This window comes from Martes martes (genome assembly GCF_963455335.1).
Source record: "Martes martes genome assembly, chromosome: 14".
In the NCBI taxonomy this organism is placed as follows: Eukaryota; Metazoa; Chordata; class Mammalia; order Carnivora; family Mustelidae; genus Martes; species Martes martes.
Genome location: NC_137902.1, coordinates 13,975,471 through 13,993,483, shown reverse-complemented (window position 1 = coordinate 13,993,483; position 18,013 = coordinate 13,975,471). Strand labels below are relative to the sequence as shown.

The 18,013-nt window shown below is 41.1% G+C and overlaps 1 protein-coding gene across 1 annotated transcript in view; it reads left to right on the top strand.

The window, feature by feature from the left end:
* The first annotated feature begins 1,400 nt into the window (after positions 1 to 1,400).
* Positions 1,401 to 18,013, top strand: part of PNLIPRP3 (pancreatic lipase related protein 3) — a 35,133-nt gene continuing 18,520 nt past the window's right edge. Inside the window, exons 1-4 of the mRNA XM_080822702.1 lie at positions 1,401 to 1,627; positions 11,335 to 11,489; positions 16,244 to 16,363; positions 17,054 to 17,185. Coding sequence (XP_080678828.1) covers positions 1,579 to 1,627; positions 11,335 to 11,489; positions 16,244 to 16,363; positions 17,054 to 17,185 — 456 coding nt within the window. The 5' untranslated portion in view covers positions 1,401 to 1,578. The remainder of the gene's footprint in view (positions 1,628 to 11,334; positions 11,490 to 16,243; positions 16,364 to 17,053; positions 17,186 to 18,013) is intronic.

The window sequence follows — 18,013 nt, the reverse complement described above, 5'->3', positions numbered from 1 at the left end:
CCTGAGCCCAAGGCAGAGGCTTTAATGCACTGAGCCACCCAGGTGCCCCTCATGATGAACTTTTTTTTTTTTTTTTTAAGATTTTATTTAACTTGACAGACAGAGATCATAGGTAGGCAGAGAGGCAGGCAGAGAGAGAGGAAGGGAAGCAGGTTTGCTGCTGAGCAGAGAGCCCGATGCGGGACTCGATCGCAAGACGCTGGGATCATGACCTGAGCTGAAGGCAGAGGCTTTAACCCACTGAGCCACCCAGGCGCCCCTCATGATGAACTTTTAAGAGCAATTGCTAATTGCTCTATGCAACATTTTTTTCAGGCAGAACGGCCATGATTTCAGCAAGCAGCTATGGGGTCACCAATACCTGATGGTCGTTAAATATAATTGTTAAAGTGTAATGAGTCTCCCACTCTTGGAATCATATTCTCCCTAGAGTAATAATTTCCTCAAAGGATGTGAGATCAATGACAATTAATGCTACTTTTTTTTCTATCAACAAATATCATATTATAGTATAACAAGATTTATATGGAAGGGCTGATGCTTCATAAATACTTGAACATCTTAATGTTATGCTGAGAGGGAAAAAATTAAGAAAAAGTAAGAAATACTTTGAGCCATCATCTATGAGGATTTAAAAATGGAGAAACTGACTGAGGGTATCTGTGAACTCAATCACTTGAAGTGAATGTAGTCGCCAACAAGGCAGGTTTGCATGACATTAAATGTCATTATGAAGCCTATGTACCATGACATCAGGGTGTATTTAGCTATATGTGGACATAAATTTGTTCTCATAACCATTAACGTAGTGGAAAAATAACTAATAAAATTAACTCTTAAAATAGTACTATCTACCAGGTGCTATTCATATAATAAGGAATTCAATCACCCCAGTGACCCTATGAGGTAGGAACCATGATGATCTCCATTTTACAAGTGAGGAAAGGTGCAGCTGAGGCTTACTAGCCCGAGGTCACCTCAAATAAGTAGCAGAGCCAGAATTTGGGCAACCCAGATGATTGGGCTCTAGATGACAATGCTACATTTATTGCCCCATTATAATGGGCAGATTAGCCATTACTAGCTACGTTCATTATTCAATTCATAATATTTTACGAGGGTCTATTTGTAGTAAACCAATGTTTGCCCTCAGAAATGGGTTAGGGAAAGAATACTCAAAGTACATAATCCTGACTTGGAAAAATTGTGCCTTTTAAATGTTATCTACCATCCCAAAGCCTTAAAATAACTTTCAAGAGTGACTCAGTCTGTGCTTAATCAAAATATTGCTAATGATGAAACAGCAAAACCTCAGAAGTTTTAATTACCAATCACCTAATGGAAGGCACGCCCTGCTCATTAAATCTCTTCAACGTGGAGCTAGGTGCGTAGGCTCTGGCACATTTCTCTGCGGGACACAGGGATTAAAGGTCGTGTGAGCTCCATGCGCTTCTGGACCTAGAACTTAAAGGTTGAGAGGTATCACTTTGAAGAAAGTTGCTTAATATTTTATAGTGAAGTGACTTTATCAGTAAAAACCTTCAAGAAGAGTTAATGTGATTCTTAAAATCAACTTAGATGCTCCCACTTTGGATTGCTGCCCTCTTACTCTTTGGCACATCAACAGGTAAGACTCCTAACTTATTAGTTCCTTGGAAATAGGGGGTATCGGCACATCCAAAATGTGACTGACATGGGCTTTGAAATACCGGCTTTCTTTGTATTTTGATTTACTTGTCATAAAAGTATCTAAGGGAAGTGCATCCACTTCGTAATACTAAATCTGCCGGGTATGTAAGCATCTATTTCCAGTAAGATAAAAGTTGCCGGGTGGTCTCGTGCTGGGCTCCCAGCCCTGCACTTATCAGCCTTATGGACTTGGTCGAGTAACTTATCTGCTAAAGTCTTAATTTCTTCACTTCTAAGATAGGTATAGAGCAGTAAATGAAAAAATACATTCATATTTTTAATTTCAGTACCTGATTCACTGTAGATGCTGAATGAATCAATGAACGAATGAATGCATAATTAATGCTGATTAGAACTTCCGGGTTGATTTTTTTCTATTTGGATCATGATTTTGGAAAGGGCTTTTGGTCTGTGAACATTTCTTACACACTAACTCCACACTCATGTTTTGTGCTCTTTCTGTCCTTACGCATCTCCTATGTACTAATTGGTTTTTCTCTGTTTTTACTTCCTTTTACTTTGTTTTGGTCTTTTTGTTTGTTTGTTTGTTTTTATCTCCTGAAGCGCAACAAAAGTTAGCTGATATGTTTTAACCAAAATAGAATCAAAGAATTTCAAGGTCTTTAGTCCCTGCCCTCCAGCACTTTACTGTGGGATAAAAGTGGACGGAGCTATTGTTTGTTGTAGGATGTCCCAAGAAGGGGCAGGAAACAGGCCTGATTTGAATGTTGGAAGCAGTTAGACTGATGAGCTCCAAAGCAGAACTGAGCGAGAAAAGTCTGCCCTGGTCTCTTTTCCCTTATCTGCCACCTTCTTTTCTCAGGTGGTGTCTCCTCCTTCCAGAGTTCAGAGCCTCTTTGCCATCTCTACACACAGCCCACTCCTCAAAACCCTCTCCTAACAAGGATGCTCATCTGTTTTATTTCAACCAACAAATACAATCACCTGCTGTGTGTCGGGCACTGGATTCAGCTCTGGGCACACAGCTGTGATTGACAAGGCTTCCCTACTTCAGAAATGTCTTTTTTTTTTTTTTTAAGATTTTATTTATTTATTTGACAGACAGAGATCACAAGTAGGCAGAGAGGCAGGCAGAGAGAGAGGAGGAAGCAGGCTCCCTGCTGAGCAGAGAGCCCGATGCGGGGCTCGATCCCAGGACCCTGAGATCATGACCTGAGCCGAAGGCAGAGGCTTTAACCCACTGAGCCACCCAGGTACCCCCCTACTTCAGAAATGTTTGCTTCTCAGCAGGGAGTGATTTTTATTTGAAGGCTTATCGAATTAAACACAAATTGTAAAATGGCAGCTACCAGAGAATTGAACCCAAATGGACCTTGTTACAAATTTAATAGATGCTAGTATAGGTAGTAATACAGATGTGATGGAGAGTCAAATTTTAAATTATAGCATCTCTGTAACGAATGTATATGTGCCATGGAAATAAATAAATATACATGCGTATATATACACATACAATATTTATATTAAATAATCTAAATTTCGTATAATTACCTATTTTAAAAAATTTTGTTTGGCAGCTAACACTCTCCTCAGTTCCCTCCTTACTTCGTTTAAATCCCATGGTCCATCATGAGCACTCCTTATCATGCACATTGGACTTCCCTCTGTGAACTCTTGCTTCACTTGGCTTAACCACAACCCTGGTTAAATCCAACACTTCATCTGCTTTGTGCAGCTACATGTGCCTGGAGAAAAGCACGTAGCCCGCTGCTTGTCTCGCTGCGACTTCGTGGGTACCGCGGAAGCAGACCCTAAAGCTGCCAGGCCATCTCACTCCTCTTCTCTTGTCCATTCATTTGCCTGGGCTCCTGGGTTGTCTCATGCTTCTCCCCTCCACTCAAACTTCCAACACTTCCCTGCTCACCCCCACTCGGCTGATGGCCTGGATTCCTATTTCAGCAAGAAAATGGAAACAAAGAGGCCTTCCCAGAGCTCCCAGTACCAGCTACATGGGTGCACCTGCCCGTACATTCTCCTCTTCTCTCTCACACACAAGAGATAAGCTGTTTTGCTCCAACAAAGGCCAGCCCTTCCCCTATATATGTTGTAGAGTCTGTCTCCTCTCATGTGCTCAAGGATCCTACCCAGCGATCTTCTATTTCTCCTGTCTCACCAATGTTCTTCCTCTCTTCTGGGACATTCTCAGCAGGACACAAACGTGTTGTTTCACCCATCTTTGAAACTCCCACTTCTGAGATGGGTACATAGGGTTTCTTATTTCTCCTCCCCTTGTTTCTTGAACTCACTCTCACCCCAGAAACTACACTTGTCATGGTCACCAGTCAATCCTGTGGTGACAAGCCCATGGTGAATTCTGCATCCGTATCTGTTTAGACCTGGCAGTATTTGGTATTTTTGATTGTCCCTTCCCCGGGTGGCAGGGTTGCTTTTGGGGTGTGTGTGTGTGTGTGTGTGTGTGTGTGTGTGTTTAAGTTGGCTTCTAGAATGCCTCGCTCTTCCAGATTTCCTCTGCTTCTTCCATGACTTCTTGGCAGTCTTGTTTGCTCTTCGCCTCTCATCTTCCTGATGTTTTAATGATGGAATGTCCTAGGATTCCATCCTGAGATCATCCCTCTTCTTTACCTGTCATCACTCCCTTGGTGATCTCATCCATATTCATGACGTCAAATACCAACTTTATGTTCGAGCCTTCCAAGGTCCTGTCTCCAGCTGAACTTCTCCCGGGAAGCCCCGTCTCACGTCCAGCCGTTTCTGTGGCATCTCCACCATGTGTCTAATTCACATAGAAGCTACATATCCAGAGCTGAGCTCTTGATTCACTCTCAAATCTGTCCCTTCTAGAGTTTCTCCAACCCAATTAATGGCAACTCCAGTCTTCCAGGAACTTCATCGGAAAACCTCAACACCATCCTCAACTTTTCTGTCACACCTCTCTGCTAATTAATCAGTGAATTCCTTTGAATCCTCCTTCACAATTTATCCAGAACCTGAGCACTTCTCACCACCCACCCTGTTATCACCTTAACCTTTTGGACACCATTCTCTCTTGTTTAGTTGACTACAATAGCCTCCCAGCTGGTCTCTCTGCCTCTCCCCTTCTCCTGCTTCAATCAATGCTCAAAACAAAAGCCAGACTCAGTCAGTCCGCATCACTTTTCTGCTCAAGGCCCTCCAGTGGCTCTCCCCCTCACCTCAGAGGAAACGCCAACGTCCTTCCAATGATCTGCCAAGCACTGGATGCTGTAGTCCTCTGTAACCTTTCTAAACACCATCCCTGCTACTTGTCTACCATCCCTTATTCAACCCCCTGGGACTACATGTGTTCCGGCACTCCCATTATATTTTATTTTAGAAGGAGACTGTGGTAAGTACACTGTAAAATACAAAACCTCAAGAGGAATTCCGGGGCAGCAACCTGTAAACAGCCATGCAGGTATTTTTGTAGTAAAATCTATGAATACTCCTATTAAGTGAGATAATGAGTATACACACACACACACACACACACACACACACACACACACAGAGGAGAGTTTTTGTTGCCAAATGAGTCTGCTGCAAACTGAAAAACAAATGAAAAAGTCAACACCCCACTTCTTTTCCCCAGAGATTTTTAGATTTTGAAACTGCAGAATCAGGAGTTGTGGACCTATCTCTCCCCACTGATCCCTCAGCTCTGGTCAGGGTGAACTCCTTGTAATTCTTCTGTCACACTAAGCACGCTCCTTCCCCCAGAGGCTGGTACCTTCCCTTCCCTCTGCCTAGAATGCTGCCTTCCGCCAGAAATCCCCATAGTGTGCTCCTCATCCCCTTCGACTATGGATTCAAATGCCTCCCATTTTAGGGGCACCTGGGTGGCTCAGTTGTTAAGCATCTGACTCTTGATCTCAGCTCAGGTCTGGCACTCAGGGTCATGAGTTCAAGCTCCATGTTGAGCTCCACACTGGGCGTGGAGCCTACTTAAGAGAAGAAAAAATGGCACCTACTTCAGTTAGATCTTCCCTGGCCACCCTTTTGAATAGAAACCCCTCCTCACCTAAATATACATGTACTTTCAGTTAATTTATGTGTTCTTATTCATCGACCCCACAACCCCACTAGACTCTACTCCATTAAGACTAGGATTATTTCTTCCACTGTTGAATCCCCAGTGCTGAGAACAGAGTCAGGTGCATAATAGGCACTCAAATAAATATTTCTTGAATAAATTAATGAATCTATTTTCAAGATTTTTTTTGTCATTGGAAAAGGCTGCTCACAGTAAGATAGAGAAATGACTCATTTAGAAAGTGGAAATTAAGAAAATATGAACTGATATGCCAACTTTATATGATTTCTTAACCAATTAAACCTAGCTTCATGTATTATGCTATATTTCAAATGCTCTTTTAAAGAACTTTTAGGTCAAAAAGGAAATAAAGCACTTCAATTGCAGAATATATCAAAATGTAATGACTCAAGAACTGAAGAAATTAGAAAAAGAACAAGTAATATTGAAGGAAGAATTTCATTAATTAAAATAAACGTAGAGGTTAACGCATTAGAAAAACAGGAGAAAGGCAATATAATTGATAGATACGTGTGGTGGTTGCTTAATAAAACTTAATAAATAGAAAACCATGCTGACAGATTTAAATAAACAAAGGGAAATAACCACAGGTGTGGAAGAAATTAAAATGATTATACTTTGTATAAATTCAGGCCAAGAGAAATGAAATTCTAGATGAAAATCTTACTCTTTACACCAAAATAAATCTCAGATGGGTGAACATTTAAAGTAAAACAGTGAAACAAGAAACGTATAAAAGAAAACAGAGTGGAATTGTGAATTAACTTGAAGTAAGGAATACTTTTCTAAATAAGGTGAAACCCCAAAACCGTAAAGGAAAAGATTAATTATTTTTTGAATAAAATGTGAAACTTCTATAAAACAAAAATATAAACAGCAAACTAGAATATCTTTTCTCAATATCTGACTGGAAAGCAACAAATCATATTTGAAGAGTTTTTACAAATAAATAAGAAAACAAACTTTAGAAAAATGTGCATAGGACACAAAGATCTCGCCCACAGATGTGCAAAGGGGCAGAAATGCACAAGATATTCAAGTGTGTGGGTAATTCAAGAAATGCACATTTAAAAGACAAAAGACTTTTCCTTCCGGTGGCACCTATAAAAATGTAAACCCGGTACCCTTCCATGGCAGACTGTATTATTGTCCCCCATTATTTACTCCCTGTCCCCGGAAGAGGACTCTGCAGCCTTAGCCCCACCTTTGGCCACAGGATGTGCAAAGACAGTCCAAGTCTCAGTGCCTGTATGAAGAGCCTTTACCCCCTTTCTCTCTGCCCCAAGAGCCACATGTTCTGAACAAGGGTCTCTTTGGCTTAGATCCTGGAGTGAAGAGGACCGGTAAATCAGAGCCACAGCGAACCTAAAACTATTACAGCCAAAATGTAACATAAATGAGAAATAAACCCTAATTTTGGTAAGACAAGGAGATTTGGAGGCTCTTGCTTACCACAGGCAAAAGCTAATTAATTAATGTTCCTCTCAATTCTACTTAGTGATAGAATAAGCTGCCTGATGGTCCATATTTTACCACTTAACAGCAGTGACTCATTGGGCAAGAGTGATTGCTTTTTCTAAGTGTCCATTTCCTCACCTATGAGACACTTAGGGCTCAGTCTGTTTTTGCTATTTTAATTATTAGTAGTAAGAGAAAGAAGCCACCCTGAACATAATTTGGAGAAGCAGTCCTCTTTTTTTTTTTCTGTTGTAACTTATTTTATTATTAAAGTAATCATTATTAATCATTGAAAATTTAAGACCATAGATAAGGGTAAAGAAAATAAAAACTATGCATTCTCACCACTGTTACTATTTTGATGCACTTCCTTTAAATTTTATTTTTCCCATGCATTTTAAATAAAACCATACATAGTTCTGCTACCTACCTGCCTTTTCCCCCAAGGGAAATTCTCACTTTCATTACAAACTGCATTACAAATCTCTGTAAACATTTTCAATGACTGCATATCTTCAAGGCTACCATTTTAAAGCTATATTCTTTGTTTTATATTGGCCATTTAGGTTATTGACCCAATACCAACTTACTGATTTTATAGAAAACATGTTATTTTTAAAGAACTATTAATCTTTCAATTCTTTTCTCTAAATGGCTTTAGTACCTTATGATGTTGACCAGTCTCCTTCATCACATGTAGTTTCTTCTAACTTTATGCTCTTTCAATGGGTATTTCCTTATGAAAAAGGACATGGTGACCAATAACCCTGGTAAGTTACAAACATTGAAAATGGACAGTATTTGTAACAACCTTCATTTCAAAATCCAAACTCACTTCCATAGACTGAATGATGTAGTTAAGAATTTGTGTGTTGGTGAGGGGGGAGCCATGTAACCCAAAAAGCAAAGGCAGCTGGACATTCTAGGAAAAAACAGAAGGTTCTATTAGAAAAACATGATTTGGGGCATCTGGGTGGCTAAGCCATCTGACTCTTGATTTCAGCTCAGGTCATGATCTCAGAGTCCTGAGATGGAGCCCTGAGTCAGGTTTATGCCCAGCACAGAGACTGAGATTTTCTTTCTCCCCCTGCCCATCCCCACCATGTTCTCCCTCTCAAATACATGTATCTTAAAAAAATAAAATAAAATACACAATCCAAGTGTAAACTCATTGGTCCAAATCAGAACTGCATGTATGTGTGCTTCAACAGAAAAAAAACAGAATAGATTCCAGGCAGGAGAAATGTTGATTGAGGAGCTGTACTGTATTAGGGATATATGGAAGAGGGCACATGTTTACTCTTGCAACAAGAGAAAACAAAGGCAACCAGAGAATCCAGGAAAATGAGATGACACAAGAAAAGCAAAATCCAAATATGGAGGAAACTAAAATGACACTGATGTTGAGCAATTCGTGTCTATGAAAAGATCATTCATTTGAATCTTCTCCTCTGAAGGGAATGGGTAACTGAATAATGAGGTGCAGACAAGGAAATGTAATTATAGCACGCTAACTGGCTCTGAAAGGAAAAATATTTATCTAGTCATAATAATATGTTTCTGTTTATTGATATTCAATTTTTTGGAGCCAGCCTACAGATAAAACACGAAAGACTTAATTATGATTATAGAGCAAAGTCTGAATGTTATCAACTTTGATGGTATGAAAGTCAAAGTGTGGCAGGCAGCCTTTGGAAGATGGAAGGGAAGAAGACAGGCAACATGGCTTAAACCTTGTCTTGCAAAGGTAGGGAGTCAGGTTATGAGGAGTAGGAGGTATGGATCAAAAAAGAAAAGATTGGGGCGCCTGGGTGGCTCAGTGGTTTAAAGCCTCTGCCTTCAGCTCAGGTCATGATCTCAGGGTCCTGGGATCGAGCCCCGCATTGGGCTCCCTGCTTGGCAGGGAGCCTGCTTCCTCCTCTCTCCCTCTCTGCCTGCCTCTCTGCCTACTTGTGATCTCTGTCTGTCAAATAAATAAATAAATAAATAAAAGAAAAGATTACTGGGGCACCTGGGGTGGCTCACTCGGTTAAGCATCCGACTCTTGATTTTGGCTCAGGTCATGATCTCAGGGTCATGAGATCGAGCCCAGTGGTCTGCTTAAGATTCTCTCTCTCCCTCTTCCCCTACCCCCCCAGCCCCCATGTTCTCTCTCTCTCTCAAAAAGAAAAAAAAAAAAAAAGAAGAAGATGATGATGATGATGATGATGATTACTATTTAAGTTTATGGTGGAAGCCATTAGATGAGCTAAAAACAATGTTATTGACTATAGAGGAGGAGGACTTAAGACAATGTGGAGAGAATCGTCCTGTAAGAGCTCTTGCCCCCCAGCTTCATGTCAGCCCTTGCCCAGCCAGCACTGGGATGCTCAACCACCATTCCCCCTGTTCAGCCACTCCCAGAGAAGCACTGTCAGCAGGGACACGAGAGGGACGCTGAGGCTCCAGGATGAAAAAAGGAGGTGTTCCTTCCTGTTGGCTCCCGGTTCCTATCAGTGTTTTTCCAGCAATGACTTGTCACCGCTGCATGAACAATTGTCCAGTAGCAGCCGATGGCTCTGGTTTGCAGCTTTTCTAAAACCCCTGGTGCGTGGGGTACCGGGGCATCTGGTGCCCACTCAAAGATGCCAGCGCTAGCCAGCTAGCACCCCTCTTCAGGGACTGAACCCCAGCTCTAGAGACAGCACCCCGGTCCGGGTCTAGCAGCCCTTCCTCCAAGTTTCCTCATTCGAATAAACAAACCTCTTCTGTGTGTCCCACCAGACCCCTGCAGTTGTTACCGGGAGCTGCTATCTGGTCCCTTTTTGCCTTTGGTTCGCCAATATCTGATTAATGATGATTCATTGTATTAAACTCTCACAGTTAAAAATAAGCGGTGTGATTTGTTTCTTGCCCTGATCCTGGCTGATCCCAAGATCAGGTGGGTTAAATCCTCATTTATTACTGCAGCAAGTTAATAGATCATGTGTGACTAAAGTTAATATATCAAAACTTAGCGGAGTAACTGTGTTATAGAGAGAGATGGGGGTGACCACCGGTTTAACTGTCACCTCTGGGGACAGGGCTGGGTTTGGGGGTGAGGAGGGGATGTTGCTCACCTGTACAATTTCTTTTTAAAAATTTAATTCTGTATCCTCTCTCTTTATATTTATTGTGGAACCTCATTAGTAGGGAATGGAGAAAATGCAATATCTCCTAAAATTTTAAAGTAAAATCTGGTGGACTTGGAAGTCAAAGTCTGATTCGCCCTATTTTGGTAAATGGAAGAAAGCCCTCAAATTCGAGTCTTCAAACAGCTCTAGTCACTAGTAACAAAAAACCCTAAAATGAACAAATGAAAACCAATGTAATAAGATATAATAAATGGAATACATAATTCATTAATAAGTTGAACAAATAATAGCAATTTTAATTGAATATTAAAATATTCCTCCATTAAACAACGGGAAATGAAGTTGTTTTCGACTATTAAATGAAAAAGAAAAGCTGTTGAAAAGACAAAGGAAAGTCAGTGGATTGCAGAAATATTAAGACTCAGTTTCCCCAAAGCTTCTCATCGTAGAGATGAGTGAGGTGAGCTCCAGACAGAAGAGACTTGGTTACAACTGAGTGAAATTTTGCTGTCCCTGTGCTCTCAGGAGACCTATGCTGTCAGGTGTAGTGTTAGGCTCTGGGGACTCCAAGGTCCCTTTCAGCAAAAATTTCACTCTCATAAGAAAAGGTGGGAATTCAGGGAACACTCAGTATCCCTCTTATGTCCAGGCCCATTCACAAGGGCTGTCCTGGGTGATAGGTAATCTTCCTATCAAGGCTGTAAGGTAAGTGGGATTAACTCTACTTTGCAGAGGAGGAAACCGAGACTCATAAAAGAAAAAAGAATTGTCCAAAGCCAGAAATGTCTGATTCCAAAGCCCCTATGCTCTCCTTTGTGGCACTGTGATCTACAAAGTCCTAGTCATAAGTAATAGGAGGAAGGTGGTGGCAGAAGGGGAGTGGAGAGCATTCTTTAAAGAGCATCTCCCTGAGCCAAATTTGTTTGACTTAAAGCCCTATTTCAATGAACCGTTGTGGTGGGAAACCCAGCCTCTCTCTGGGCCTGGTTCCTGTAAGACTAACACTCTATCTTTTTGCTGCAGGAAAAGAAGTTTGCTATGAAAGGGTGGGGTGCTTTAAAGACGGTTTACCATGGACTGGGACTTTGTCAAGACAGTTGGCAGGTTTGCCCTGGTCTCCGGAGGAGATAAACACTCGCTTTCTGCTCTACACTAGACGCAATCCCAAAGTCTATCAGGTAAGATAACTTACTGCCTTCACACATAGGTTATTCTACATCAGAAGATGTAGCTATAGATACAGAAGGCCTAGGTTCAGTAATTTAATCTGGCACAAACTACTGATTTAAAGGCCGATATTTCTTTTTAGTATTGTGAGCCAGATTTTCTTGTCATATTGTTTGTTCTAGTACTTAAATATAAAGATTGCTCTGCATCTGTTGTTTCATATGAAAAGAATTTGATACTCCATTCAATTAATATACTGATTGAGAACTTTCCACAGATAAGACTAGGGACAAGCAACAGTATCTATCATGTTTCAAATTGATTAAATAAGACAGTATCCTGTTTATTGTATTAGGGAAAATGGGGTATATAAACAATTAACTTCTGTTGCAGCACAAATTATAATCTGTTACACAAGATACAAAAAAAGAATCTGGGAGCGCGGTGAGGAAAGGCTTACCTTCCCCTTGGGGGTGGGACGGGAACCAGGAAAGGCTTTGAGGAAGACACCTGTTTGAGGTGTGTCCCGCAGAGTGGGCAGGGTTTGTGTAAGCAGAGACACACAGGGAAGTGACAAATGAAGTGTGGTGTGGACGAATTCATACAGGAGAGAGCCTGCAGAGTATGTCTGATGAATACAACATGTCGATTTGGACAGGGGACAGAGAGGAAGTGCTCGAGTACGGAGTTAGTTAGAAAAGTAGTTTAGAGACTAGAACTTCTTCCTGGGGACTCTGGATTTTATTCTGTGAGCCATGAGACCCCCAGTGGGAGTTTTTAATGAGGCTATAGGTTTTTGACCCTGGCTGCAGTGAACTTTCTTGGACCGGAGCTGGGAAAGCCTGCAGGTGATTGCCAGACCGTGTAGTACCGAGCTTGCCCAACATGCTAATCATGAGCTACATGGGTATTAAAACTAAATAAGAATGAAAAATTCCATTTTTCAGCTTCACCAACCACATATCACATGCTCAGTAGTCCTCTGTGGCTAGTGGCTACCATGTTGGACCATACAAATATAGGCTATTTCCACTATCACAGAAAGTTCTATTCGAGAGTGCTAGAAAACCAGACTCAGGGAACTAGCCTGAGCCAGAGCCAGAGCACAAGTATGAGAATAGAAGACGGACATGATAAACATCATAAACTGTCCTGAGATCTTACACATGAGTCACAGGAAGAAAAATGACCCTCTTGTCAAGAAAACTTGAATGGGGATGCTGGAGAATGAGTTACATTTTGGACCAGTGAGGTTTGGGCCCGCTATCAGATATTTGCATCTTATAGCTCAGTGGGCAGTCTAGAGCTGGAAAAAGAGATGCCATAGTCTTTTACCCTGAGGTGAGAGTTGAAACCCAAAGAGTGGCGTGATCTTAGGGGCATAGAAAAAAAGCATGATACTAGACCTAAGTGGAGCAAAGGCCAGAGAACAAGCACTCCACAGTGCAAGATAATTTCCTGTCTCTACCTGCCCCTGTATCACCCTGAGCCTCACTTTCCATCAGACGCAGCCAAGACACCACACCAACAGAATCTGATGTGTAGCTCTCAACTGACCAGACACACACGTACATAGGGGCACACGGCTCTTCACTGAAATCCGCCCTTTGCTCTGTCGATGACAGCTCTATCCAAAACAAAGAGGAAAAGCCCTTATTTGGGGTACAGAGAAATTTACAAAGGAAGTGTACTCAAAAGTGTGATTTCTGTAACTATCAAAAAGCCAAGAGGGGAATGTTCCGCAGCTTTAAAAAGAAATGGCGTTGTGGTAGATACCACAACATGGATGAACCTTCAAAACATTTTGCAAACTTAAATATGCAAAGATACAAAAGGACAAGCATTGTCTGTTCCATGAAATTCCCATTATATGAAACCCCTAGAATAGTCGAATTCATAGAGATGGAAAAGTAGGATAATAGTTACCAGGGGCTGGGGGAGGGGACATTGGGGGTTACTATTTCAGGGTACAGGATTTCAGTTTGGGATGATAAAAAATTCCTTGAGAGGGACAGTACTGATGCTTAACACAACAATGCCGAGGACTTCATGTTACTAAACTGTATACTTCAAATTGGTTAAGATGGTAATTTTTGTGTTAGATCTATTTTGCCACCGTTTTTCTAATGTAAAGGGAATCTGTTGAATATACAAGTTTTGGAGCACCTTTGCTGTCTGGTTAGAACTTTAGGGTACATGTGTGTATTCAGGACTAACTGAACCCCTGGTCTTGTTCCTCAGTCCTCATAGGACTCATCGGTCCTTAGTCCTTCTACATAGTGGCCGTGCACTTGAACTTTCACAGAGCCCAGGCACCAAAACAGGTGATAAATGTCACCTGGGAGAGTGTGGACCCTAAGGGCAATGAAGAGACTATCAGACACTGAGTACTCTCCTGCTAAAGGGACCATAAAGGCAACATTCCTCATGTCTTTTCCACTCCCTTCCATTTGGAAAAAAATCCCGTGACAAATCAGATCTGTACTTGAATTTTGCAATGGATGGAAGCCTGAGGGTTTGGTGTTCAAGTGTTTTATACCAACAGTGAGGATACAGGTTGGGTCGAGGTACAATATTAAAAACCTCGATGGCCCCAGGCTTGGCCCATATGCTACACTGTGCAGATCTGACTTGGCATATGAGAAAGCAGAAGTTAACCGTGCAATGGTTTAATGTCCTCTTTTCCCAGAGGGAGAGCTTGTTAAAGCCAACTGTGGTGCAATAACCCGGACTCTTCGGAGAGAGTAACCTGGGGGTCTTCACAGCTACAATTCTACAAGAATGAATCCTATCTGTCATCCCCCACAGTGGCTCATACAGTTAGTCACTGGTGGTGATGCACATTTTGCACAATTATGGTAGTTTCTGGGCCTGCACCTTTTCTCAAGGCTGGGACATACCTAACTGGTGACTACTTTTGACTCACTACAGATGAGATCACCGAGAGAGTAGCCGTGCTCTGTGGAATGGGTTGATCTCATACCAGTTAGGCTCTGTGATTCTTCAACGATAAGAACGTTAAAAGTAAAGGCCTGAGCACCCAGCTAAACATTGAAACTTTACCTAGCCCTTTCTTGGGATAACCCCTTCTGTCTTGACACGGTTTTATGGCTCTGTCCTTAAGCCGAGGTGTCCTCTTTGAGTTGATTCCATGGTGTTGTTTCCTGTTTTCTAGGTTAGTGTGCCATTTCACAGGGGTGTGCCAGATTGAATACGAAGAGAACAAAAGTGTTTTTCTACCTTTCCTACTTTATTGAATTCTTCAAGGCTTTTGTGACAGTGGAGGATGCTGGGATTCCATAAGACTTGTCAGATTGACACTTTGAAGCCTTCACAAGGCCCCACATCCAGCCTCCAGTTCTTCTCAATGACGTAGAAAGATTAAACAAACTTTTTCTACCAAATCCCCTTTCTCGAATAGGTTTGAGCTTTTTTTTTTTTCTTTTTTGACACAGAAATAAAAATATGGTTGGTTGTTTAAGGAGCTCTAGCTGGAGTTGGAATTAACGTCTGGATTCTTTTAAATGCATAGATGGACAAATGTTTTTGTGTTTGGATTCCATTATTCAGTACAGCGGCGCTTCCAAAAAAAAGCTCAGATACATTTGATTTTATTATCTGTCACAACAAATCCCACATCTGCTCTGGGCCGTATCAGTAAAGAACAGTATGATCAGACCCCAACTTGAGAGCTCAGTGGTAGAACATGTGACTTCAGGGAAAGACCATGTGGGTTTCAACCCCTACACCAGGACTTGTTAGCTGGAGTGCCTTTGGACAAGTGACTTGACTTCTGATTGTGCCCTTTCCTAATCTGCAAAGTTAGTACCTACCTCACAGTGTCATGGAGGGTGAATGAGCTACACTACAAAGTACTTAGAACGATTCCTGGCACATACGAGTGTTGCTTTATTATAATTACAATGTAAGTCAGTTTAGGATTCTCCTAACTGCTTGCTTACCATCCTGGAAATATTTTAACTAGCCCGCAAGTTGTATGATCAACTTGCATGTTACTGTTAAACACAGGGCTAGGAATAGGCCCTTCCTTTGAAGGATCTTTGCTGTAGGATTCACCACTGTCCAGCTTGCAACTCGCTGATTAAGGGGCTCATCTTTTTTTCTCAAAATAGAATTTTGAGCATTTCTTAGAGCATGCCTTTTCATGTTTCTCTTAAGAACGAAATCACTTCAATGCCTAGTATCACTTAAATTGAGTTTGGTTGGTTATAAAAATAATCCAACAAAATACAAGAAATACGAAAGAACATTTAAGGTAATTACATAAGATGATCGTTAATACGCTATTGTGCTGCATGTGGTGAGATCCTAAACTTTATTCCCTCCCCCATAAAGTGGGGTGAACAATCTCTTTTGCCACCTTGTCAGCATTTCCCAAGCCTCAAGCAGCACACGGCTCATGGATTCCACGGGCAGCAGAGAAGTGTTAGACAAAAGTAAGGCTGACAGGAGCCCTGACTGCAACTGGCCCAGCATCGTCTTACAATCCTTGCCCTAAAACCAAACATTTTTCTTTCCTTTCCTTGTGATTACATTTATATATTGTATTTGATAACGCATTAATAATTTCTTGGTACTTTGCCGTGTGTAGCAGTATAACTATTTCTTTGGTAAAAATGTATTAAAGAAGATTGTTAAAGATCAAATGTAGTGGAAGACTTTTGAGCTGACTTGGAATAATTCTACTAAGTGTCACATAATTTTGAATTATTATCTTACCTTAATCTCTTTTCACTTGAAACAGGAGATCAGTGCAATTAATTATCTAACTATCCAAACCTCACACTTTGGAACAGACAAGATGACCCGTATTAACATACCTGGATGGAAATCAGATGGAAAATGGCAGCAAGACATGTGCAATGTATGATACGAATAAACTCTTCTTTATACTAGTATAAAAGCTGTATATTTAATGGGAATGTGCTTTGCATATATTAATGCATATTCATGAAAAATCCTCCATTTGGTTACTCACATTGTCCCTGTCCCAAGGCCCCAAATGAATTATCCATTTCCCATTTATACCCACTTATTATGAATTGCATAGATTATAATGGGAGCATATTTCTTTGTAATTATTCTTTGATAAAGTCTCACTTTTGACAAAAGATTGAACAATATGATAAATTTCTCACTTAAGAGAAAAAATTTTCCAGGTTCACTCCAGGAAATTAATTTTCCTCCCTTATACTCAAGATTAATAGACTGCTAACATAGTAAGCAATTAATTATTTATAAAGCCATATAGTATAGTAGAGTCAGGCTGCCTGAATTCATACCATGGTTCTATGTACTTCGATCGTGGCTAAGTTTAATTAACTTGTCTGTGCTTTGGATTCTTTATCTGTAAAAGGGATTAAATAAGATGATATATGTAAAAGGTTTAGGGCAGAACCTAATGTGTACTCTGTCCTCAATACCTGGTAGTGTTATTTCTTTCTTTTTTTTTTTTTTTCCCCCAGTGTTCTTTCTTATTCTGGAACCCATTGCTCAGTCATTTTGGCTTTCTTTAATTCTTCTTTCCTACATACATAATAAATCTTTGTGCCAGGTGTTACTGAAAGCAGAAGACGTGAATTGCATTAACATAGACTGGATTAACGGTTCGCTGGAATACATCGACGCCGTCAACAATCTGCGCGTTGTTGGGGCTGAGGTGGCGTATTTTATTGATGTTCTCACGGTGAGAAAAGTTGATTTTTTAAAATTGTGTTTAATTGGTTTTACATCATAACACCGAGGATTTGCGTCGATTTTATGGCTTTTTTATTAGCTTACACAACTTCTAAGCGTGTGAGATATTAAGCATTCCGTATGGTGACCAGGAAAGGAAGTGACTTCTTGGAAAAGAAGTGCCTGTGATTCTACAAAGCGCCACTTGGTGGCAGTGTCCCTTCACAGGCTCCTCACCCAAGGCTTCCCCACCCCTAACCCCACCCCCAAGGTCCTGTCCTGGGTTGGCTTGTAAGACTGTCTCCTGCCAGTTAGTTTTTGTCCCATCGTAAACCTATCCTTAATGATGATAAACTGTTCCTATCTTATGAATGCCATTTGTTGGGAATGTGAACTACATGGTCCCACAGAAATTGGGTTCTGTGGCAGTGAATTAGGTGGTCCAGTCCAGGCACAGTAACACCTACATTTTCTAAAAGAATAAAATAGCAAAGTCTTTTGCTATATAGGAGGGTTACACCCTGAGACATTTATAAATCTCCATATGCCCTACCATTATAGAAAGTAATTTCCCACCAAAAAATGCAGCGAAGTAAAATCTAAAGATTTATGACCCTTTCCGACTCTTAAGGTGAGTTCACTCATTCATTCAACAAATATTTTTCTCTGCGCCGCTGTGGGCTAGGCGCTATTCTAGTCACTGAAGATACAGGGCGAGTGAGACAGTGTTTCTGGTCTGACAAAGCATAGGACAGTACTATGAAGTTCAAGGCAGTGGGATGGAAACTGGAGCCGAGGCTAACCTAGATGGGCAGCCCAGGGAGGTGATGCTTGCACC